Genomic DNA, 26,553 nt, shown 5'->3' on the forward strand with positions numbered 1-26,553 from the left:
AGAAATAAAAATGCGTGGGGTCCCCCCTCCTAAGCAAAACCAGCCTCGGGCTCTTTGAGCCGATCCTGGTTGTAAAAATATGGGGGGGGGGGAGACAGGGGTTCCCACATATTTGAACAACCAGCACCGGGCTCTATGCCTGGTCCTGGTGCAAAAAATATGGGGGACAAAAAGCGTAGGGGTCCTCCATATTTTTGGAACCAGCACCGGGCTCCACTAGTCAGAAAGATAATGCCACAGCCGGGTGACACTTTTATATAGGTCCCTGCGGCCCTGGTATTAAATCACTAACTAGTCACCTCTGGCCGGGGTACCCTGGAGGAGTGGGGACCCCTCAAATCAAGGGGTCCCCCTCTCCAGCCACCCAAGGGCCAGGGGTGAAGCCCGAGGCTGTCCCCCCCATCCAAGGGCGGCGGATGGGGGGCTGATAGCCTTGTGAGAAAATAAGAATATTGTTTTTTGTAGCAGTACTACAAGTCTCAGCAAGCCTCCCCCCAAGCTGGTACTTGGAGAACCACAAGTACCAGCATGCGGTGGAAAAACGGGCCTGCTGGTACCTGTAGTACTACTACAAAATGAATACCCAACAAAAACACAGAAAACACACACCGTGACAGTAAAACTTTATTACATACATGCACACCTACATACACACATACTTACCTATGTTCACACGAGGCTCGGTCCACTTCTCCATGTAGAATCCACGGGTTACCTGTGAAAAAAATTATACTCACATAATCCAGTGTAGTTTGTGTTCTCTTTGTAATCCACGTACTTGGCAAAAAAACAAACCGGCAACCCGAACCACGCACTGAAAGGGGTCCCATGTTTACACATGGGACCCCTTTCCCCGACTGCCGGGACCCACCGTGACTCCTGTCAGAGAGGGTCCCTTCAGCCAATCAGGGAGCGCCACATCGTGGCACTCTCCTGATTGGCTGTGTGCTCCTGAGCTGTCAGTCAGGCTGCGCACGGCGCAGATACCATGTAGCGCATAGGCGCAACATTGTATCCAATGGTGGGAACTTTGCGGTCAGCGGTTGACCGCGAGTAACCTCAACCGCTGACAGCAAAGTTCCCACCATTGGATACAATGTAGCGCCTATGCGCTACATTGTATCTGTGCCATGCACTGCCTGACTGACAGCTCAGGAGCACATAGCCAATTAGGAGTGTGCCACGACGTGGCATTTCTTGATTGGCTGAAGGGACCCTCTTTGACAGGAGTCACGGGGAGTCCCGGCAGTCGGGGAAAGGGGTCCCATGTGTAAACATGGGACCCCTTTCAGTGCGTGGTTCGGGTTTCCGGTTTGTTTTTTTGCCAAGTACGTGGATTACAAAGAGAACACAAGCTACACTGGATTATGTGAGTATAATTTTTTTCACAGGTACCCCGTGGATTCTACATGAAGAAGTGGACCGAGCCTCGTGTGAACATAGGTAAGTATGTGTGTATGTAGGTGTGCATGTATGTAATAAAGTTTTACTGTCACGGTGTGTGTTCTGTGTTTTGTTGGGTATTTTTTTTGTAGTAGTACTACAGGTACCAGCGGGCCCGTTTTTCCACCGCATGCTGGTTCTTGTGTTTCTCCTAGTACCAGCTTGCGGGGGAGGCTTGCTGGGACTTGCAGTACTGCTACAAAAAACAATATTCTTATTTTTTCACAAGGCTATCAGCCCCCCATCCGCCACCTTTGGATGGGAGGGACAGTCTCGGGCTTCACCCCTGGCCCTTGGGTGCTGGAGGGGGGGACCCCTTGATCTAAGGGGTCCCCACTCCTCCAGGGTACCCCGGCCAGGGGTGACTAGTTAGTGATTTAATGCCAGGGCCGCAGGGACCTATATAAAAGTGTCCCCCGGCTGTGGCATTATCTCTCTGACCAGTGGAGCCCGCTGCTGGTTCAAAAAATACGGGGGACCCCTACACTTTTTGTCCCCCATATTTTTTTCACCAAGACTAGGCGCAGATCCCGGTGCTGGTTGTTCAAATATGGGGGAACCCCTGTCAATTTTCTTCCCATATTTTCAGAACCAGGAGGCTGGTTTTGTTTAGGGGGGACCCACGCAATTTTTTTCTTGATTTTTAACAATTTTTTTTTTTTTAAAGGTGCACAATGAAGCCCTGCACGGATCTCACAGATCCGGCCGAGATTCATTGTGTTAATGTCGGCAGTGTTTTACTATTCACTCCCGTAAAACACTGCCTGAAAATATGAATGACATCGACATCGGAAAACTCGAAAATACAGAATACGACAGCATAGTAAATGAGGCTTTAAAAATTCAAAAAGTTGCAATTTCAAACATTCGATGTCATTCGTGTTTGAACTTTAACCTCATTCAGAAAATTACGAATTTTAGTAAATATACCCCCTTGTCTCATACTAAGACCGGGGGGCATCGGAGTTGGGCAGACCTAATCCGCCCCTCAAATGCAGCTGCCGTGGGCCCAAGAACACATAGTTTCGCAGGCATAGATGGACCATGCAGGTGAGACAACGGAGTTAGGTTGCTAGGGGTTATTATTATACCTTGTCATTATTTCAGCATCACGTTCTTGTGCTCAGGACTTACTTCCCTATACCTTTTCATTCGGAGCACAAAGAACGTAACATTGGCAATCTGATTGGAGCTGGAGAAGAAGAAGTAGAAGATGAAGAAACTACCGCTGAATTAGCGGAAAAACCACCAGGTGTGGTGGCTACAGTAGCCGCATTAATCTTGGACTGTAATGTATCCTGTTGTTGGGAGAGTTCCTGTAAACCATGCACCAGCTGCCGCTAGGGTTCCTCCAGGCGTCCAAGCTGAGCTGCCATAATCTGAAATACATCAGTTGGCATCCCTGGGTTCCCTGCCAAATACATTAGGTCAGTGCTTACTGTCAGAACCCAAACTGGACCCGAACTGCTAGACCTGAACTATAGCTTGTATCAGGGATTACAATCAGGAGCCGAGGAATGGAGCAAGGTTGTTTAATAGGATTTCTCCACATACAGGGTTATGGCAAAGAATGAATAATAATACACAGATATGCAAGCATTCTAAGAAGAAGGCAAGGAGGTCAGCTGGATACTTGTCCACAGATGAGTTGAGGAAGTGGATGTCCGATGCTGAATGGCGAGATTTACTTGCTGCTTGGATTTTGGTGTAACGTTGAAGAATTTCAGATAGTTGAAGACTTGGGTAGCTGGGATGCTGGGTCACAGCTTATTCTTGAGCACTGATGTACTGAATACTTGGGGGGTAATTCAGATCTGATCACATCAGCAAATTTGTTAGCTAATGGGCAAAACGATGTGCACTGCAGGTGAGGCAGATATAACATGTGCAGAGGAGATCTAGATTTGGGTGGGTTATTTTGTTTCTCTGCAGGGTAAACACTGGCTATTTTTTTTCACACTGCAATTTAGATTTCACTGTGAACACACCCCACCCAAATCTAACTCTCTCTGCACATGTTATATCTGCCACCCCCCCACCCCCCCTGCAGTGCACATGGTTATGCCCATTAGATAACAAATTTGCTGCTGTGAATTAAGCCCTCGAATTGCTGAGGTAGCTGAAAAGCCAGGACATGGCTTATACTTGAGCACTGGTGTGCTAGAGACTTGAGAAACTGAAGTAGCTGAATAGACAGGACACGTCTTATACTTGAGCACTGGTGTGCTAGAGACTTGAGTAGCTGGCGTAGCTTAAAGGCCAGGACATGACTTATGCTTGAGCACTGGTGTTCTAGCTACTTGAGTAGCTGAAGAGTCGGGACATGGCTTATACTTGAGCACTGGTGACTTAGCAGGGCAGGAAGGCTGAATAGTCGAGACTCAGCTACAGTCAGAGTCAGTGAGAGCAGCTAGCATAACTAATGTCTTTGAATAGCATGCTGGAACAGATAGTCACCACAGGAGCTTTGAACAGGCAGAGGCCAACAAAGCACTGATGCTGGTGCATCTCCAAGTCACCAGCTTTATACGCCGAACAGGCATTGGATTCGCTAACTGAGTCACATGACCGCAGACAGGATTCCGATTGGTCCACAGTCAAGTCAGCTGACCGGAGTAACATGGCTGCTCCCATGAATGTTGCAGGTGGGAAAGTCGGTGCTTTGAGGCCCAGGTACTGACAGCAATGATGGCAGCTATTGAGGATGAACCCAGTCACCACGGACAGCGGTGAAAGCACTTCTGAGAGCGCGAGTCTGTCCCTGTGCAGCCTTGATGCTGCGGGACAAATGGGACAGAACGCGGCTAGGCAAGTTAGTGAGAGCCTGTTTTGTGACACTATGTTTATTTGTAATAAATTATATTAATAAATAATGATGATAATAATAATAATGTTATTTATATAGCACTTTATGCCGAATAGGATCAAAGTGCTTTACATTTGCCTTTATATCACAAAATACTAAAGAAGCTAAACAAGGGACATTAGTGAAATGCTTGGGTGAACAGGTAACTCTTGCGTCTATTTTTGAAAGATTCTAGAGTGGAGACTTCTTGAATTGGGCGGGAAAGCGAGTTACGTATAGTCGGAGCCACAAAGCTGAAAGTTTGCCCCCCAGATGAATTCAAGGAGATTTTAGGTACTGTTAATTGTCCGTCATCAACCATAGAGGTTCTTCTGGTCTGCAAGACAGCTACAGTCATCATTCAACCATTGGGAAAAAAATGTCAGGACAAAGGAAGCACCTAATGCTATTCAGCATTGGGCCAGTTATCTCTAAAAGGGGAGCTCCACACCTAGGGGACCAGACCCAATGCCTAACAGCATGGGCCTATCAGACAAAGGTTGGTGGCACCCATTTTATTTATGTATTTTAATTGTCACGCTGCCCAAGCCACCAAGGATGTATGAGTTTTTAAACTTCACCCATTGCAGGTATCTTGATCTCTTATCCTCCAAATAGCCGGGTACAACAGTTATGATTTGCAATGACTTGTAAGTCATTTGTAAATAAAGTTGTAAGTCACTTGTAAGTAAGTGACTTGTAAGTGACTTGTAAAATAATATTCTATAATATGCCTCATTAGGAATCTCTGGTTGAAAAAGTAATCAGAAAAAGATACTCAATTGCTTTTTACACAGATCTACATTATTGACTTAATGTTTGTTTGACTGACCTAATGTTTAATGGTAGTGATAGAAGGCAGGTAGTAACTAATACCGCATTCAGATCGCAAATGCTGGATCCCACCCGGTAAAAGAAACGTGTCCTTACCGGGTGGGATCCGGCATTTGCTCCCCACTGCTGGCTTTCCGACCCGGCAATATACCGGGTCGGTTGCCATAGCAGCGGGGGGGTGCAGCAGCAGCAGGGGCGGGGGTGGAGGCGGCACTGGAAGATGAGCTCATCTCCTGTACCGCCTCTTCCTATGCTGTGAATGGGAACCGTGTCACATCGACGCGGCTCCCAATCACACTGCACCTGACCCGGTATTCAACCCGGGTATAATCCTTCTTTTATACCGGGTTGAATTACCGGGTCAGACGACCCGCTAATTCTTGGAAAGTGCTTTCACATCGCACACTGACCAGTGTCGACACGGCAATATGCCGTGTCGATACCGGGTTATTTGTGCGATGTGAAATGGGTATTAGGCTCCTTGAAGATTTATTCTCTTGAAATAAAAGTGATGGCAGCAGAAATATGGAAAACTAATAGTTACCAGCCCATCAAAATGATGGAACAACATAACAGTAATGTGCACGCCCGAACGGAGCACCACTTGAATTGCTTCATCTGGCGCCATCTAATGGCCACTAATGGCCACCAGTACACAAAACACTTGAATTCCCCCATAGAGGTGAGGAGCAGTGTACGCCATAATGGGGATTTTATTGATTTTAAGGCACACCAAAGTAAGTAGCTGCTTCTAATTAACCCTTTGTCACATTCATGTCAAGCATGTCCAAGTGAGTGCTAATTTGTGACAATTTGTGACAATGACACTATCTATTGCTATCTATTATCAATATCATTTTTTATTATCATTTTTCAGACCTGTAGAAAATGGTAGAAATCCATTTATTTTCTTAAATTTGCCACTCTCATCCAAGAAATGGTTAATGTTGAATTCTCCGGGAGTTTCAAACTCTGCTGGGTCCTGTAAGACTGTTGTCAACATGGTAATGACATCTGTGCCCTGAAAGAAATAACACAACATGAATTACTATTATACAGAACCTATGTGGAATACATTTTGTAAGGATTCTCAGGCATAACTCCTAGAAATCCTCATGTCACTTCAAATAAGAAAAAAAGTCCGCGTATCTCCTCCGCACACTGGCGCCATTTTTCCTCACAGCTCCGTTGGAGGGAAGCTCCCTGGCTCTCCCCTGCAGTTACTACACTACAGAAAGGGTTAAAAAAGAGAGGGGGGCACTAATTAGGCGCAGTATTAATAAAACAGCAGCTATAAGGGGAAAAACACTTCTATAAGGTTATCCCTGTATATATATAGCGCTCTGGTGTGTGCTGGCATACTCTCCCTCTGTCTCCCCAAAGGGCTAGTGGGGTCCTGTCCTCTATCAGAGCATTCCCTGTGTGTGTGCTGTGTGTCGGTACGATTGTGTCGACATGTATGAGGAGGAAAATGGTGTGGAGGCGGAGCAATTGCCTGTAATGGAGTTGTCACCCCCTAGGGAGTCGACACCTGAGTGGCTGAGCTTATGGAAGGAATTACGTGACAAAAATGATGACATGAGACAGCCGGCTACTCAGCTTGTGCCTGTCCAGGCGTCTCAAAAGCCATCAGGGGCTCTAAAACGCCTGTTACCTCAGATGGCAGATACAGACGCCGACACGGATACTGACTCCAGTGTCGACGATGAAGAGACGAATGTGACTTCCAGTAGGGCCACACGTTACATGATTGAGGCTATGAAAAATGTTTTACATATTTCTGATAATACAAGTACCACTAAAAAGGGTATTATGTTTGGTGAGAAAAAACTGCCTGTAGTTTTTCCTGCATCTGAGGAATTAAATGAAGTGTGTGATGAAGCGTGGGTTTCCCCCGATAAAAAACTGATAATTCCTAAAAGGTTATTAGCATCATACCCCTTCCCGCCAGAGGATAGGGCACGTTGGGAAACACCCCCTAGGGTGGATACAGCGCTCACACGTTTGTCTAAACAGGTGGCACTACCGTCTCCTGATACGGCCGCCCTTAAGGAACCTGCTGACAGAAAGCAGGAGAATATCCTAAAATGTATATACACTCACACGGGTGTTATACTGCGACCAGCAATCGCCTCAGCCTGGATGTGCAGTGCTGGGGTGGCGTGGTCGGATTCCCTGACTGAAAATATTGATACCCTAGATAGGGACAGTATATTACGGACTATAGAGCATTTAACAAACAGCCAGTTCCCAGGAACAGAAGCCCTCTCCCGTTTCTGCCAAGTCCTCAGCATGACGCTGGGGCTTCACTAGCGGACTCAGGCACGGTGGGGGCCCATCTCAGGAATTTCAGCGTGCAGTGGGCTCATTCACAGGTGGACCCTTGGATCCTTCAGGTGGTATCTCAGGGGTACAAATTGGAATTCGAGACGTCTCCCCCTCGCCGTTTCCTAAAGTCTGCTTTACCGACGTCTCCTTCCGACAAGGAGGCGGTATTGGAAGCCATTCACAAGCTGTATTCCCAGCAGGTGATAATCAAGGTACCCCTCCTGCAACAGGGAAAGGGGTATTATTCCACGCTGTTTGTGGTACCGAAGCCGGACGGCTCGGTGAGACCTATTTTAAATCTGAAATTCTTGAACACTTACATACAAAGGTTCAAATTCAAGATGGAGTCACTCAGAGCGGTGTCAGAATTGGCGGTTTTATCTTATAAAAGCCTTACCTGATTTTTCATACGGACAGGGCAGAATTGAGGACTCGTCCTCAATTTCTCCCTAAGGTGGTTTCAGCGTTTCACCTGAACCAGCCTATTGTGGTACCTGCGGCTACTAGGGACTTGGAGGACTCCAAGTTGCTGGACGTTGTCAGGGCCCTGAAAATATATGTTTCCAGGACGGCTGGAGTCAGAAAATCTGACTCGCTGTTTATCCTGTATGCACCCAACAAGCTGGGTGCTCCTGCTTCTAAGCAGACTATTGCTCGTTGGATTTGTAGTACAATTCAGCTTGCACATTCTGTGGCAGGCCTGCCACAGCCAAAATCTGTAAATGCCCACTCCACAAGGAAGGTGGGCTCATCTTGGGCGGCTGCCCGAGAGGTCTCGGCTTTACAACTTTGCCGAGCAGCTACTTGGTCAGGGGCAAACACGTTTGCAAAATTCTACAAATTTGATACCCTGGCTGAGGAGGACCTGGAGTTCTCTCATTCGGTGCTGCAGAGTCATCCGCACTCTCCCGCCCGTTTGGGAGCTTTGGTATAATCCCCATGGTCCTTACGGAGTTCCCAGCATCCACTAGGACGTCAGAGAAAATAAGAATTTACTTACCGATAATTCTATTTCTCGTAGTCCGTAGTGGATGCTGGGCGCCCATCCCAAGTGCGGATTGTCTGCAATACTTGTACATAGTTATTGTTAACTAAATCGGGTTATTGTTGTTGTGAGCCATCTTTCCAGAGGCTCCTCTGTTATCATGCTGTTAACTGGGTTCAGATCACAGGTTGTACGGTGTGATTGGTGTGGCTGGTATGAGTCTTACCCGGGATTCATAAATCCTTCCTTATTGTGTACGCTCGTCCGGGCACAGTATCCTAACTGAGGCTTGGAGGAGGGTCATAGGGGGAGGAGCCAGTGCACACCAGGTAGTCCTAAAGCTTTACTTTTGTGCCCAGTCTCCTGCGGAGCCGCTATTCCCCATGGTCCTTACGGAGTTCCCAGCATCCACTACGGACTACGAGAAATAGAATTATCGGTAAGTAAATTCTTATTTTAACCTGATTAGGATTAATTATGATAAATGACACTGGTGGCACTGGTGAAAAAGAGAAAGAGTCAAGCAATGCAGTTTGCAGGTACCTGGAAACCCCTAGTTCAGTGTCCCGAAAACATACTTGGCAGCCTGAAAGCACTATGGATGCTAGTCTTTGTACTGAGGGCCTAATTCTGATTTGGAAGTAAAGCAAAAAAAGCAAGTAACTTTGTACCTGGAACAAACCATGCTGCAATGCAAGGGGAGCAAGTACATTAATATTTGTTTTTTTGTGCAGGGTAAATACTGGCTGCTATTGCATGTAGCCCACAAAGGTTAGACAGATTTATTTTTACACTGCAATTTACATTTCAGTGTGGACACACCCCACCCAAATCTGAATCACTCTGCACATTACATCTCTCCCACCTGCAGTGCAACATGGGCCCTCATTCCGAGTTGTTCGCTCGTTAGCTGATTTTAGCAGCTTTGCACACGCTAAACCGCCGCCCTCTGGGAGTGAATCTTAGCTTAGCAGAATTGCGAACGAAAGATGAGCAGAATTGCGAATAGAAATTTCTTAGCAGTTTCTGAGTAGCTTGAGACTTACTCCTACACTGCGATCAGTTCAGTCCTTTTCGTTCCTGGTTTGACGTCACAAACACACCCAACGTTCACCCAGCCACTCCCCCGTTTCTCCAGACACTCCCGCGTTTCCCCCTGAAACGTCTGTGTTTTTCCGCACACTCCCATAAAACGTCCAGTTTCCGCCCAGAAACACCCACTTCCTGTCAATCACACTACGATCAGCAGAACGATGAAAAAACCTTGTTACGCCGTGAGTAAAATACCAAACTTTAGAGCAAATTTACTTGGCGCAGGCGTACTGCGAACAACTCGGAATGACCCCCATGGTTTTGCCTAGGTGCACAGTTAGTTGCTTTTTTTGTTGCTTCACTTACAAAACAGAATTAGGCCCTGGGAAATTCCTGCTCCCATTCCCGCTCTCGTACTAATGTGATGTAAAGTACGAGTGATAGGGTCTGCAAGTAAAATCTCCTACTTGTGTTTCACAGATAGAGCTATACTGACACACCAAAAGGATCTCCTAATTAGCACTAGCAAAGAACATATCAAATAATTATTAGGTTGCAATTTAACATCACTCCCAATGTAAAGGCACCTTCAAAATGAGCCTTGAGTTTGTGTTCATAATTTGTTAGTCACATACTAATGGATAGAGGAGCAACCTATGATTACATCCAGTGGAAATACGCCATCAAATGGAAGAAGCAAGTGAGGACCAGCCTTTGGTGGTTTCTCATTCATATTACTGCTTTACCATACTTATTTACTGTAGTTTTGTCCTCTCATGGAGAAGCCCAGAGAGGAGATACGGGTGGGTGGCGACAGAAACGGTGCCGGGCTAGTGCGGCACTAGGCCTCGCCCTCTCACTGGAAATTTGCTGTAATTCGTGCAAATTTGCATAAGTGTGGTGCCAAAATGGTGCATTTACATAGAAATGTGTCATTAGCCCTGCCCCGAGGATGCCAGGATTCTCTACATTCATCTTTCCATTCTTCCTACTTTATTACTTTATTACTTTATTTATACTTTAATATAGGAGTGGTGCCCACTCTTCAAGGGCTGCTGGGGATTACCCCCAAATCATATGTCTTCTGCAGGATCTGGGAGAGTAAGTAAGTATGAGCTGTATCCATATCATTTGCTCAGCTATGGTAGCTAAATGTTAAATGTCACTGATACAATGATAATAATTAGAGATGTGCATTGGAAATTTTTCGGGTTTTGTGTTTTGGTTTTGGATTCTGTTCCGCGGGCGTGTTTTGGATTTGGATGCGTTTTGGCAAAACCTCCCTTAAAATTTTTTGTCGGATTCGGGTGTGTTTTCGATTTGGGTGGTTTTTTTTTCAAAAACCCCTCAAAAAAAGGAATAGAATTTGGGGGTAATTTTGATCCTATAGTATTATTAACCTCAATAACCATAATTTCCACTCATATCCAGTCTATTCTGAACAGCTCACACCTCACAATATTATTTTTAGTCCTAAAATTTGCACCGAGGTCGCTGGATGACTAAGCTAAGTGACCCAAGTGGGCGGCACAAACACCTGGCCCATCTAGGAGTGGCACTGCAGTGTCAGACAGGATGGCACTTAAAAAAATAGTCCCCAAACAGCACATGATGCAAAGAAAAAAAGAGATGCACCAGGGTCACTGGATGGCGGTCGCTGGATGGCTAAGCTAAGCGACCCAAGTGGGCGTCACAAACACCTGGCCCATCTAGGAGTTGCACTGCAGTGTCAGACAGGATGGCTCTTTAAATAAAAACTTTTTTTTATATGACAGGGATAAACCCACTGTCCTAACAATTGGCAGGGCTGATTAAACTAACAGCCAGGAGGAAGCTCCTGAATCCAGTTTGTAACCCTGGGCAATAATTTGTATTACCCTGGATATAATTAGAATCACTAAGGCTCCCCTGTAGTGATGTAGATGAGATCACCCCCCCCCCCAGTGGACCCCCACATGGGAGTCTTTCTGCGTCACGCTGAAGATGCTAAGGGAGTAGAATCCAACCTCTGAACCCGTGCACCTGTAGAGGGTGCAGACTTTCTGCTCTTTCTATGGCCTGGCCTCGTGCAGAAGTAGGCCCTCCCGAATTTTCTCGATCTGGTAGCCCAAGGGGACTGCATCAGAGAAGCAGAGTTACGTCTTCTCACAGGTGGTGCTGCGGAAGGATTTGTATTCAGAGTGTCCCCAAGCAGTGTCTCACCTGCGAAGAGGAGGTACCTCTTGGATTCGGCATCTGCATTCCATTGGCGGATCCAGAGACCTCTGCGAGCCACTACTACCATGGAGGATGCTCTAGAATTCATCAGCCCAATGTCCCTCATGGCTTTCACCATGAATTTAGCCGAATCCTTTATGTGACCTAGAATCATGACAACATCGTCCCTATGGATTGTATCAAGGTCTTCTATTAAATTGTCTGACCATTTTAACATAGCCCTAGCTACCCAAGTGCATGCAATAGTGGGCCTAAGGGCGGCTCCAGTAGCCATGTAAATGGATTTTAGAGTTGTTTCTATCTTGCGGTCAGTCGGCTCCTTTAACGAGGCCGAGCCTGGTACAGGTAATGTAATTACCCCTGATGGCCTGGACACCAAAATGTCCATTATGGGAGGAATCTCCCATCTCCTTCTATCCTCCTCAGGAAAGGGACATGTCTTAAGTACTTTATTGGGGATGGGAAAAACCTCTTCCTGGTTTAACCAGGATCTTTCAAATAGGGTATTCAACTCTTCCGAAACCGGGAATGTCACTAATGATTTTGCAGTTAGCATACAAGAATTTTCCTCTATTTATATAGGTATTTCTAACACATTCCTAATGGCATTGATAAATTGCTGAATATTATATTCCAATCTATCATAGTGCCCCCTCTAACTTCTGTGTCGATCCCTGTGTCGGCATCAATGTCCGCGTTGGCCTGCAAGACATGTGTATCAGGAGCTGAGGGGGTCCTAGATGAAATGGACTGATCCATATCTAGAGCATTCTTCATAGCTTTTTTTCCAGCAACTTAATAGAGTATGCCCTAATGAACTCTGAGGAATCTTATTTCCTAGGCTATCCAGCCATTCTGTCTCCATCCTAATTGGATGAAACCACTCAAGGCAATCCTGAGTACCTGGTACAGACTCCTCAGAGGAAGACACCTCCACTACCTCCAAAACATTTTGCTCTGCCATCACACTGACCAGTGATATTGAGCACTGTTCAGGAAACTTGAAGTGACACGGAGCTGCAAAATACAGCAATGGGCTACTGTACTGTACTACTATATATACTGGTGGTCACCAAAATGCTGCACTGTACTACTATATACTGCTCACAACAATGCAGCACAATGCAGGATACTTGAAGTGACATGGAGCTGCAAGATACAGCAATGGCCTATTGTACTGTACTACTATATATACTGGTGGTCACCAAAATGCTGCACTGTACTACTATATACTGCTCACAACAATGCAGCACAGATATGGATACTTGAAGTGACACAGAGCTGCAAGATACAGCAATGGCCTACTGTACTGTACAACTATATACTGGTGGTCACCAAAATGCTGCACTGTACTACTATATAGTATATACTGGTCACACAACAATGCAGCAGATATTGAGCACTGATCAGGAATCAGGATACTGTCTAGAACGGAGTCTGACACGGAGCTGCAAGATACAGCAATGGCCTACTGTACTGTGCAACTATATACTGGTGGTCACTAAAATGCTGCACTGTACTACTATATAGTATGTACTGGTCACACAACAATGCAGCAGATATTGAGCACTGATCAGGAATCAGGATACTGTCTAGAACGGAGTCTGACACGGAGCTGCAAGATACAGCAATGGCCTACTGTACTGTACTACTATAATATACTGGTGGTCACCACAATGCAGCACACTGAGCACAGATATTTGCTGCACACTGAGCACAGATATTGAGCTTTTCAGGCAGAGACCGTAGCCACGTCCTCTCCGCTCAATCTCCAATGCACGAGTGAAAAATGCCGGCGATGCGCGGTTCTTTATATGGAACACGAATCTCGCGAGAATCCGACAGTGGGATGATGACATTCAGCCTCGTTCGGGTTAGCCGAGCAAGGTGGGAAGATCCAAGGCTGCCTCGGACCCGTGTAAAATACGTGAAGTTCGGGGGGGTCCAGATCTTGATGAACCGAACCCGCTCATCTCTAATAATAATTAGATCATGTGTTGCTCTCTGAGGTAGGGAGTGGAGTGAAAACCTGGTTCTGCCTTGTTAATGATTGCCGCTTTAAAAATACAGGCAATATCGGCTGAGAAACCGGACCTCAGCAGACTCAGACCCTATTACATTTGAAATAGAAGTTATGGTTTAAAAGTTACAACACTTTTTCACAGGTAACTGAAGATGGTTGAGACAAAAGATTAGAGAATTAAAGTAATGTTGAAACAAAAGGGTGTACTGCGACTTTTGAATCACCCTGTATTTATTTTTAAATCCCGCCCTTAATCCCGCCCAGGGCTGGATTAAGGATAGTGGGGGCCCAGTGGCAACAAAGTTGTGGGAGCCCCCAGTAGTAAAATGGCTGATAAACACTCACACCACCCCCATGTGTAACACACACACACACACACAGACATGGACTAATATAGCGTCAATGTGACAAAGCAACAACTCTCACAACAATTGCAATTTTTAAGCAAAACTATAACTTTAAAATAAAATCTATAAGTATGTTATACAGAAGTATATATTTTAAAAATAATCTATATTGCTATTGATGCAAATTTAAACTACAGTAAATCACATTTAAATGTTATGTCAAGACTGCTGCAGGGTGACCCGTAGCTGACTGAGAAACTTTTTCATATCTTTCCTCTTTTCATTGTTTAGGTGTCTATCTTCATGCCCAGTTCCCCCTGCCTTCAATTTCCATTTTCCAATCACACACAGTGAAATTTAGTGCACTATTGTTATCCTTAGTTATGTTTAATTAATATAGTGTGTGATGAATGGTACAGGGGGCAGGATGTACTAAAATGAAAATGCGTCAATAACCCCTTTTTTGCTTTTTACCACATTTTCGAATGTACTTACCTCCAACCGCCGGGTCTACGCCGCGCAGGGTGACGCCAATTTTTGCTGGCATTACCCTGTAAAAGCCTATGTGGAGAGGTTTCCATAACTGAACCTTCCCAGCATCCCCTGCAGAAGTCCAGAAGCTGCAGTGCATGATGAAGGACAGCTCTGATCACAATAGCTGTCCTTCGCAATACTAATCACATGTTATTACATATGCGATTAGTGTCGGCGTGATGTGTGGCGGGATGTACCGCATCAGGTTGGTACCTCCCACCCTCCAGGGTGCTACATTATATGCTGTACATCATGTATTATGTTCTAATGTACGCATAGGTTATGTTTTGGGTGTACTGTAACTATAGTAAAGTGTGCTTTTATGAAATATGCAATTTTCTATGTAATATGTATATTTTTTTTTAGAAGCAGTGCATATGTAGGAATAGCACAAAATGTGTTACACAGGTTTAATAGCTGCTGGAGTTTACCTTGGGAATACAGAACCCACGGAAGTTCACGTCCCTGGTGGTGCATCGAAAAACACCCATTGGAAAGACATTTGAAATCCTCTGAATCTCATGTAAAACAGCATTCATGTATGGCATCTGGTTCCTATCTTCCACTCTAGGTTGTCGTATTTGGCCAATCACCCGATCAATTTCCTCATGCAATTTATCTGTATATATTAAAATGACAGCAAATGTATAATCTATGATCTACATATGATCTCCTTTAAATAAAACGTTAAAGGGAGGCCTTATAATTTCATTTAGAGACAGAGTTACAGAGAGGGATAGGCTAAATGAGGAGTTAGGCAAATGGTTAAAAAAGGGGTATGGTCTGTATTGTATAGCAGTAGTACTGAAGGATGAATGAAAAATCTAGTTCATCAAAAGAAGTGGTGAGAAACGTTAAGAGCAAAAAACAAGACTTGTGGGGCACTAATATTATTATTATTATTATTATTACCAGTTATTTATATAGCGCACACATATTCCGCAGTGCTTTACAGAGAATATGGGTCTAGTGGCTTCCCTACCTGAGGTAAGATATGGTGCGGGGGCCTTGTTCATTGAGCACCAAAGGCACGGCCAACTGCGAAAAGGGGCATAGCACAACTATGGCAGGGAGAGCAAGGTGTGTGCCCTGGGCTCCGTGGCAGGGCCAGCAGAAGGGGGCGATATCATCCGGAGCATCATACCCGCACCACCCACACCTCCTTCAGCCAATATCTCCCTCTTTTAACCAATGATTGCCCCATGTGATGTGATTTGTAGTTTCATTTCTACTGCTCAGACTCTGAGCAGTAAAAAAAACTTAAAATCCCATGATGCATTGCACACTCCAAAGATGTCCTTTGCAGGAGCAGAAGAGCATGTGAGTTTGGGGCGTGTGTGTTCATGTGATTATGAATGATTTGATGGTGTGTGATTATGAATGGTATAAATGGATTATGCATTGTGGAGTCAGTGACTAGAGGATTAAAAGAATGCAGCCTGCAGTTTCAAGAAGTTTGTTTACATTCCTGGCTGCAGTTGTAGCATGCTCATGTGACTCCGCCACATTTGTCATGTTCCTGTAATGTGTCAGGACATGTGATCCCGGAATTGTTCATTTGTGTGTGTCTTGCTATATGTGGTAAGAGGTGTGTGTGATACGCCAGTGTGCTGCTGCTATATGTGGTAAGAGGTGTGTGTGTGTGTGTGTGCCAGTGTTCTGCTGCCATATGTGGTAAGAGGTGTGTGTGTGTGTGTGTGTGTGTGTGTGCCCCAGTGTTCTGCTGCTATATGTGGTAAGAGGTGTGTGTGTGTGTGTGTGCATGTGCCAATGTGCTGCTGCTATAAGTGTTAAGAGGTGCATGTGTGTGTGTGCACAAGTGTGCTAGTGCTGTATGTCGTAATAGGTGTGTGTGAGCCAGTGTGCTGCTGCTATATATGGTAAGAGGTGTGTGCGTGTGCATGTGCACGCCAGTGTGCTGCTGCTATATGTGGTAACAGGCTATGGGAGAGAAGGGAGATGATGATGTGGTTGAGAGAGATGCAGGGGGATATGGTGTGCCAAGAGACGAAGCAGGGGAACATGATGGTGTGCTAAGAGATTATGCAGGCAGGAGATGATAGTGTGCAGAGAGATGATGTAGTGGAAGATGATAGTGTGCAGAGAGATGATGTAGGGGAAGATGATAGTGTGCTGAGAGATGATGTAGGGGAAGATGATAGTGTGCTGAGAGATGATGTAGAAGAAGATGATAGTGTGCTGAGAGATGATGTAGGGGAAGATGATAGTGTGCTGAGAGATGATGTAGGGGAAGATGATAGTGTGCTGAGAGATGATGTAGGGGAAGATGATAGTGTGCTGAGAGATGATGTAGGGGAAGATGATAGTGTGCTGAGAGATGATGTAGGGGAAGATGATAGTGTGCTGAGAGATGATGTAGGGGAAGATGATAGTGTGCTGAGAGATGATGTAGGGGAAGATGATAGTGTGCAGAGAGATGATGTAGGGGAAGATGATAGTGTGCTGAGAGATGATGTAGGGGAAGATGATAGTGTGCTGAGAGATGATGTAGGGGAAGATGATAGTGTGCTGAGAGATGATGTAGGGGAAGATGATAGTGTGCTGAGAGATGATGTAGGGGAAGATGATAGTGTGCTGAGAGATGATGTAGGGGAAGATGATAGTGTGCTGAGAGATGATGTAGGGGAAGATGATAGTGTGCTGAGAGATGATGTAGGGGAAGATGATAGTGTGCAGAGAGATGATGTAGGGGAAGATGATAGTGTGCTGAGAGATGATGTAGGGGAAGATGATAGTGTGCTGAGAGATGATGTAGGGGAAGATGATAGTGTGCTGAGAGATGATGTAGGGGAAGATGATAGTGTGCAGAGAGATGATGTAGGGGAAGATGATAGTGTGCTGAGAGATGATGTAGGGGAAGATGATAGTGTGCTGAGAGATGATGTAGGGGAAGATGATAGTGTGCTGAGAGATGATGTAGGGGAAGATGATGGTGTGCTGAGAGATGATGCGAGAGGGAAATGATGGTGTGCTGGGAGATGTAGGCAGGAGATGATGGTGTGCTGAGAGACGATGCAAGCGAAGATGATGGTGTGCTGAGGGACGATGCAAATGGGAGATGATGGTGTGCTGAGAGATGATACAAATGGGAGATAATGGATTGTTGAAAGATGTTGCAAATGGGAGGTGATTGTGTGCTGAGAGATGATGCGCGAGAGGGAAATGATGGTATGCTGGAAGACGTAGGCAGGAGATGATGGTGTACTGAGAGACGATGCAAATGGGAGATGATGGTGTGCTGAAAGACAATGCAAATGGGAGATGATGGTGTGCTGAGAGACGATGCAAATGGAAGGTGATGGTGTGCTCAGAGATGCAGGGGGAGGTGATGGTGTGCTGAGAGATGATGCAAGAGAGAGATGATGCTGTGCTGGAAGATGCAGGCAGGAGATGATGGTGTGCTGGTAGACACAGGCAGGAGATGATGGTGTGCAGGGGGGAAGATGCAGGGGGGAAATGGTGTGCTGAGAGACAACGAAGGCAGGAAATAATGGTGTGCTGAGAGACACAAGCAGGAGATGATGGTGTGCTGAGACACAATGCAGGGTGTGTTGAGAGATGACACAGGTAGGAGATGATGGTGTGCTGAGAGATGATGCAAGGGAGATGATGGTGTGATGAGGGATGACGCATGGGGAAATTATGGTGTGCTGAGAGATGATGCAGTGGGGAGATGGTGTGGCTGAGAGATGCAAGGGTGAGATAATGTGGCTTATAGACACAAGGGGGAGATGGTGTGGCTGAGAGAAACAATAGGGAGATGATGCTGTGCTGAGAGAAAATACAGGGGTTCGGAAATGACACAGGGGCACAACTTTGCTCCATTTTCAGTGATCATGCCAATTTTTCAGTGTTCCTTTGGCGCGCACACATAGTATCGCAGGGGGATGTGAGGGGGGTGTTGTCCGGATACGATGGCCAGCTTGAGTAAGCTTCAGTTTATGCAGGCTCACCGCTGCCTGAAAACATTGCAAATCGCGACCAATGCTCGCGACGGTGATCCGAGGCTGAGTCCACAGACTCAGCACTCAGATCTCACAAATGCAAACAGGAGGCGTCTATCTCCTACACACTTTTCCTGTCATATTTGAATATTAATTACACGGAATTGCACTGCTGCAGAGTGGGACATAAAGTAATTCAAAGAATTGGGAAACAAGACTTCAAGGGTGATTAATAACAGCAACATGAAGGTGAAGAGAACAGTTTGAACAGTGTGGAGACATGTTCTTCTCTTTTACTATAACTGTGTGATATTACAGGTTAAATGATTTACCTTGTAGCTCAGGGTACTTTATCAGTATCAAGAAACCAAAGTTCACTGTAATTGTAGTGGTCTCAGATCCCCCTAAAAACATGTCAAATACAGTTTCCGTGAGGTTTCTCATATTAAAAGGAGTATTGAGAGTCTTCTCCTCCTGCGAAGATAAACAAAGACCAACATGAATTTTCCTTGAGTACTGTTTGGCTAACATGTTCTTTAATTACATAATTTTTTAATATATATATATATATATATATATATATATATATATATATATATTTATATATATATATTTATATATATATTAGAGATATGCGGCGGGCACTTTTCGTGTTTTATGTTTTATGTTTTCGTTTTGGTTCTAATTCCATTTTCGTGTTTTGGTTCTGGCTTGGTTTTGACAAAACCACCCTTTCGTGTTTTGGTTTTGGTTTTGGATCTGGATGATTTTTGGGGAAAAAAACATAAAAACAGCTAAAATTACAGAATTTGGGGGTAATTTTGCTCCTACGGTATTATTATCCTCAATAACAATCATTTCTACTCATTCCCAGTCTATTCTAAACACCTCACACCTCACAATATTGTTTTTAGGCAAAAAGGTTGCACCAAGATTGCTGGATGACTACGCTAAGCGACACAAGTGGTCAACACAAACACCTAGCCCACCTAGGCGTGGCACTGCAGTGTCAGATAGTAGGGCAGATATAAAAAAAGGCCCCAAACAGCACATGATGCAAAGAAGAAAAAAAGGTGCACCAAGGTTGCTGTATGACTAAGCTAAGCGACACAACCACCTGGCCCATCTAGTAGTGTCACGCAGTGGCTGAATGTCGAGAGTGGGCCGCAATTGTTCGGTCCACTGACAGCATCTCCAGCACGCTCCAGTCACTTTTAAAAAAAATCTGCAATTGGTGGACTTTTACGGCAGTACCCCAGTACTAATACAGCAGTACCCCTGGACTCATACGGCAGTGTCACACAGTTTGGCACTTTTCAAAAACTAGGCCCCAAACAATACCTCATGCAAAGATGTCGAAGAAGTACAATGAGGTAGCTGAATGACTAAGGCAAGCGACACAAACAATTCCAACTGGAATTATACTTCCAAATCAGTGGAATTAAATGGCAAAATCACTGTAATTAATAATTGTAAATCACTGACATTAATTGGCAAAATCACTGTAATTATACATCCAAATCACTGGAATTAAATGGAAAAATCTCGCTATCGCCTGCCTAGTGAAGTGGAATCTAGATGGGATTTGGTACCGGTAATACAATACCTCTATCAGTTGCCTAATTACCACTGCACTAATGGCGGATAACTGGCGCACGTCTAACACCAACATAAGTGTCAAGGCCTCAGTTATGAGGGCTTCCATCGGCATGTGAAGCTGAACCACTAGTCATGAACATAGGCCAGGACCTCAGCCGTTCCTTGCCACTCCGTGTAGTAAATGGCATATTGGCAAGTTTATGTTTCTCCTCAGACCATTTCAATTTCTTTTTTTGGGTCTTTTTACTGAACATTGGCTTTTTGGATTTTACATGCACTCTACTATCACATTGGGCATCAGCCTTGGCAGACGTTGATGGCATTTCATCGTCTATGTCATGGCTAGTGGCAGCAGCTTCAGCACTAGGAGGAAGTGGTTCTTGATCTTTCCCTATTAACTACTCAAAATGTTTGTTCTCCATTATTTTTCTGGAGTTATATAACACAATATGCGGCACAAGAGAGCATACCCCTACACCTCACAGGGCATACCTTGTAAAAATTATTTGGATTAAATATTAATAACCCCTTTATTTGGAGTAAATAATATTCAGCACAGGACAGCACCACTGGACTTATATGGCAGCACCACTGGACTGGATTTATACGGAATTATATGGCTTTATATGGAATTATACGGCAGGATAACTGGAATTATACGACAGTATCACGGGAATTATATGGCAATATCACAGGAATTATACTCCAGTATTCCGAGAATTATACGGCAGTAACACTGGATATATGGCAGCAGAGGATACCACCGCTTTGACTGGTCACTGTACTGATGCTGCACAAGACACTTCCCCTGGTCACAGGAATTATACGCCAGTATTCAGAGAATTATATGGCAATGTCACAGGAATTATACGCCAGTATCACGGGAATTATACGGCAATATCACAGGAATTATACGCCAGTATTTTGGGAATTATACGGCAGTAACACTGGATATATGACAGCAGAGGACACCACCGCTGTGACTGGTCACTGGACTGATGCTGCACAAGACACTTCCCCTGGTCTAATGCAGGACAACACAGAACCACTAAAAGGGACTTATACAGCTACACTGGATATATGGCAGCAGAGGACACCACCACTGTGACTGGTCACTGGACTGATGCTGCACAAGACACTTCCCCTGGTCTAATGCAGGACAACACAGAACCACTGAAAGGGACTTATACAGCTACACTGGATATATGGTAGCAGAGGACACCACCCCTGTGACTGGTCATTGGACTGATGCTGCACAAGAAACTACCCCTGGTCTGATGCAAGACAACACTGCTAAAATGCAAGGGACTTATACAGCAGCCAGCAGCACTGGGGACATATTGCAGCAGAGGACACCAACACTGTGACTGGCTGGACTGATGCAGCATAAGACACTGACTACACTGGACTGAGCAGCACAAGACAGCAGTAAGTAGACGCGCCACACCACTTTCCCGCCCCCACACAGACACTGAGGACGGAGACACGTCCTCTCACTACACTCTCCGAGACTGGAGTGAAAATGGGCATGACGCGCGGCTCCTTATATGGAATCCAAATCCTGCGAGATTCCGACAGCGGGATGATGACGTTTTGCCGCGTTCAAGTATCCGAGTCAGGATGGAAAATCCGAACCTGGTACGGATCCAGACTCGGAAGGCAAAGTTCGGGGTGGGGGGGGGGGGGGAGGGTTCGGTTCTCTGAGAACCGAACCCGCTCGTCTCTAATACATATTGCATAAAAACTGTTCCGTTTGGGCTCATTTCATTAAGAAGCTACTGTACAGCATTTTGTGCTTCTGCATTGTATTTCCCAATAGTGAAGGACAGCAAAATAAACTGTAACAGCATAGCGTGAACCATAGAAAATAATGCCAAGTTGCATTCTAAAAAACTCACATTTCTGAATATTTTTCAGTTATTTTTATTTTCACCCTATTAAATTTCTCTAATTAATTGGGGAATTTAATAGGGTGTGAGAATCAGGAAGTGAAAGATTTTGTGAGAGTTCTCCTGTTTTTTTAAAAGTGGCAGTCGTTTTCATGGCAAAACCAGGTTGATTTTGCCATGTAAATAATTGCTACGTTAAAAAACAAGAGAACTTTCACATAATGTTGACCTATTCCAGTTTCCATACTCCACTGAACCTGCCCTCATAAAAGTCTGCAATGACCTCCATGCAGCCAAATCTAAGGGTCACTACTCTCTGCTTATTCTTCTTGACCTTCTTCTTCTGAAAATCCTTCACTCTCTTGGTATGCATGATACTGTCCTCTCCTGGCTGTCATCATACCTCTCTGATCCTTCATTCTCTGTCTCCTCTCATGACGCTACCCCCCTCCCCCCCCCACTTCCACTAACTGTTGGTGTCCCCCAAGGTTCTGTTCTTGGTCCTCTCCTTTTCTCTCTCTATACGTCCTCTTTAGGTGAACTCATTAGTTATTTTAACTTCCAATATCACCACCATGCTGATGACACTCAAATATACCTTTCCTCCACTGACCTCTCCCCGGCTCTACTCACTTGTACCTCCAACTGTCTTTCTGCTATCTTTTCCTGGTTGTCTCAGTGCTTTCCTAAACTCAGCATGTCCAAGACACCCTCCCATATAACCTCACCTCCCACAATCTCATTATCCATTGATGGCATGACTATCTACTCTAGCCACCAAGTACGCTGTCTTGGCATAATCCTTGACTCCCCCCTCTCCTTCAAACCACACATTCAGCACCTCTCAAAAACCCATAACTTTCATCTCAAAAATATTTCCAGCATCAGACCCTTTTTACCTAGGATGCCACCAAGACCATTATCCACTCACTGATCATTTACAGACTGGATTACTGTAATCTCCTCCTAACTGGCCACCCTGACAATTACCTCTCTCCACTCCAATCTATCCTCAATGCTACAGCACGGCTCATCTTCCTCACCAAATGCACTACGTCCACCTCCGCTCTCCTACAAGCCCTTCACTGGCTTCCCTTCCCTTTCAGAATCCAATTCAAACTTCTCACACTCACTTACAAAGCACTCACCCACTCCTCTCCCATGTACATCTCTGATCTTATCTCCCTTCACTCTCCCACCCGTCCTCTTCGCTCTGCTAATGCACACCAGCTCCCTTATCTTCTGATTACTTCTTCCCACTCTTATCTCCAAGATTTTTCACGTGCTGCTCCCTTACTTTGGTATTCTCTACCTCTCCCCCTCAGACTTTCCACCTCTCTACAGAACTTCAAATAAACTCTTAAAACCCACATCTTTACACCTAGCCAAATCTCATCATAATCGTCTGTTCCACACTCGGGGTACCCCATCTGTGTCACCCCTGCCTGTCTGCCCCTCCCCTTTAGAATGTAAGCTCTCATGAGTAGGGCCCTCTTCCCTCATGTGATTATCCTTTTCTTACTTTAATAATCCTCAACTGCCCAAATTCTGCAGTTTTTGGCCACCTTGATACTTATCTCAGTGTCATTTACTGATGTAGTTATGTTTAGTTACCCTCTACTTGTCCTATATTGTCTTCAACTGTAAGTCACTGATTTCCTGTTTTGATTATGTGCATATGTGCTCTGTAATTGGGCGCTGCAGAACCCTTGTGGCGCCATATAAATAAAGGAAAATGATAATAATAATAATAATAATAATAATAATATAATAATAATAATAATAATAATAATAATAATAATAATAATAGTAATAATAATAATCTCTCACTTCGTGATTCTCACATTACATTCCCCCCATAGTGTAGTTAAATTCTCAGCAATGCATATACTTGAGTTAACTGGTATATTATTACAAAAATGCAAACATTCTCCATTATTTAAAGAAAAAAAAATTGAGTGCAAAAAATGCAAAACATAATTAGCAGAATTTCCAACAGTTACAGTATGTTTATGTTTAAGCCACTTTGCACACTGTAGGGCCTTATTCAGAGGTGGACAAAGATGTGGCCATGTCTGTGTCTTTAGGCGCACAACCATCCATAGAAACATAGAATTTGATGGCAGATAAGAAAGAACTAATTGGACCATCTAGTCTGCCCCTATTTTACCACATTGTTACCTGAAACCTTATTTGATCCTTATTTATTTGTAAGGATATCCTTATCCCTATCCCATGTATGCTTACATTTCTCTACTGTCTTAGCCTCTACCACCTCTGATGGAAAGCTGTTCCACTTGCCCACTACCCTTTCTGCAAAGTAATTTTTCCTCAAATTTCCCCTGAACCTACCGCCCTCCAGTTTCAGTGCATGTCCTCGTGTTCTATTACTTCTCTTCATTTGAAGAATGTTTCCTGGACTTTGTTAAAATCCTTGATATATTTGAAAGTTTCTATCATGTCCCCCCTTTCCCTTCTCGGCTCCAAACTATATATATTGAGATTTTTTTAGTCGTTCTCAGTATGTTTTGTGATGCAGGCCATGCACCATTTTAGTTGCCATTCTTTGTACAGGCTCTAATGTATTAATATCCTTTTGAAGATATGGCCTCCAGAATTGAACACAGTATTCTAGATAGGGCCGGACTAATGACCTACGTATACAGTGGCATTATGACTACTTTCTTTCTGCTGCTGAGTCCTCTCCCAATACAGCCAAGCATCTGACTAGCCTTCCTCATTGTGGGTGACCTCAATTAACCTTGCGGTTAGCTAATCAGGAGAGCGCTATAACTTATGACTATGGCACTCCCTTATTGGCTGCTGGGTCCGCTAGTGACAGGAGTCGCAGGGGGGTCCTGACATTCAGGGAAAGAGGATCCATGTGTTAATATGGAACCCCTTTAGTTCGTTGGATCGCGTTTTTTTTTATTATTTTTTTAAATCCTGGGATGCTTACATTTAACAAAGAGGACCAAACTTCACTGGAGTTTTCTAAGTATATATATATATTTTTTTTACAGGTACACATTTGGATTCTGCTGGAGAAGGGGACATGAATGGTGTCATGGGTTGCCGGTAAGTATGTATGAGTGTGTAAGTGTTTTTTAATAAACTAGTACTTTCACGGTGTCTTGTGTTTTTATTTGGGTATTTATTTTGTTATGGAACTACAGGTACCAGCGGGCCTGTTATTTCCCTGCATGCTGGTACTTGTTGTTCTCCAAGTACCAGCATTTGGGAGAGGCTTGCTGGGACTTGTAGTTCCACAACAAAGGAAAATATTCTTTTTTTAAACATACTTTTAAAGGCTATCAGCCCCTCATCCACCGCCCAAGGATGGGGGGACAGCCTCAGGCTTCACCCCTGGCCCTTTATGTGCCGGGATGGAGGGGACCCCTCGATTTAAGGGGTCCACACTCCCCCAGGGAACCCTGGCCAGGGGTGACTAGTTGTGAGGGAATGATGCTTTAGCCTCAGGTACCTATATAAAAGTGTCCCCCGGCTGTGGCATCACCTCCCTGGCTAGTGGAGCCCGGTGCTGGTTTAAAAAATACTGGGGACCTCTACATTTTTTGTACCCATAATTTTGGAACCAGGACTGGCCCAAGAGACCGTTGCTGGTTATCTAAATACTGGGGGACCCAACGCAATTTTTCCCCGGTATTTCAACAACCAGGACCGGCTCAAAAAGCCTGAGGCTGGTTATGCTTAGGAGGGGGACCTCACACAATTAAAAAAAAAAAGTCTTTCTATACTGTACACAATGAAGCCCTGCACGGATCTCACTCATCCGGCCGGCTTCATTGTGTTAAGTCCGGAAGTGTTTTACTATTTTCTCCCATAAAACACTGCTGGCAATACGAATTACACCAACATCGGTGAATTTGAATTTAAAAAACATGATACTTTAGTAAATTACCGTGTTTTTTCTCAAAAAGTTGCATTCTCACACTTCCAATGTCAGCCGAGATTGATCTTGGCTGAAATCAGCAGAAATGAGAATCTCAGTAAATATACCCCATACTTTCTCTTTAGCGCCATTTGCAATGTCACCAATAAAGATATTTAAAAGCACTGGTCCAACTACAGATCCCTGGGGTCCTCCACTGGTAACATTTCCCTCTTGTAAATGCACTCCGTTTACTACAACTCTGTTTTCTATCCTGCAACCAAAATCTTATCCATTCAACCATTTCAGTATCCAATCCCAAGCTTTTGAGTTTATTTAGCAGTCTGCAATGTGGGACAGTATCCAAAGCCTTACTAAAGTCGAGATAAGCTATAGCTACGCCTCCACCTTTATCACTTACTTTAGTCACAAAGTCAAACAAGTAAATAAGGTTTGTTTGACATTATCTCCCCAGTGAATCCATGCTGTTTGGGATCCTATAAATTTCTGGATTTTAGATAATCTACAACTCTTTCTTTTAAGAGTGTTTCCATCAATTTCCCTACCACTGATGTAAGGCTCACTGGTCGGTAGTTGCTTCCCTGTTCCTTGCTTCCACC

At 44.6% G+C, this 26,553-nt stretch overlaps 1 protein-coding gene across 1 annotated transcript in view; it reads right to left on the reverse strand.

The window, feature by feature from the left end:
* Positions 1-26,553, reverse strand: part of LOC134949270 (cytochrome P450 2A6-like) — a 93,076-nt gene that overhangs the window by 19,523 nt on the left and 47,000 nt on the right. Inside the window, exons 6-8 of the mRNA XM_063937763.1 lie at positions 18,886-19,027; positions 15,020-15,207; positions 6,002-6,143 (exon numbers count right to left, since the gene is read on the reverse strand). Of these exons, the coding sequence (XP_063793833.1) occupies positions 6,002-6,143; positions 15,020-15,207; positions 18,886-19,027 (472 nt within the window). The remainder of the gene's footprint in view (positions 1-6,001; positions 6,144-15,019; positions 15,208-18,885; positions 19,028-26,553) is intronic.

Source organism: Pseudophryne corroboree, chromosome 8, assembly GCF_028390025.1.
Source record: "Pseudophryne corroboree isolate aPseCor3 chromosome 8, aPseCor3.hap2, whole genome shotgun sequence".
Lineage (NCBI taxonomy): Eukaryota > Metazoa > Chordata > Amphibia > Anura > Myobatrachidae > Pseudophryne > Pseudophryne corroboree.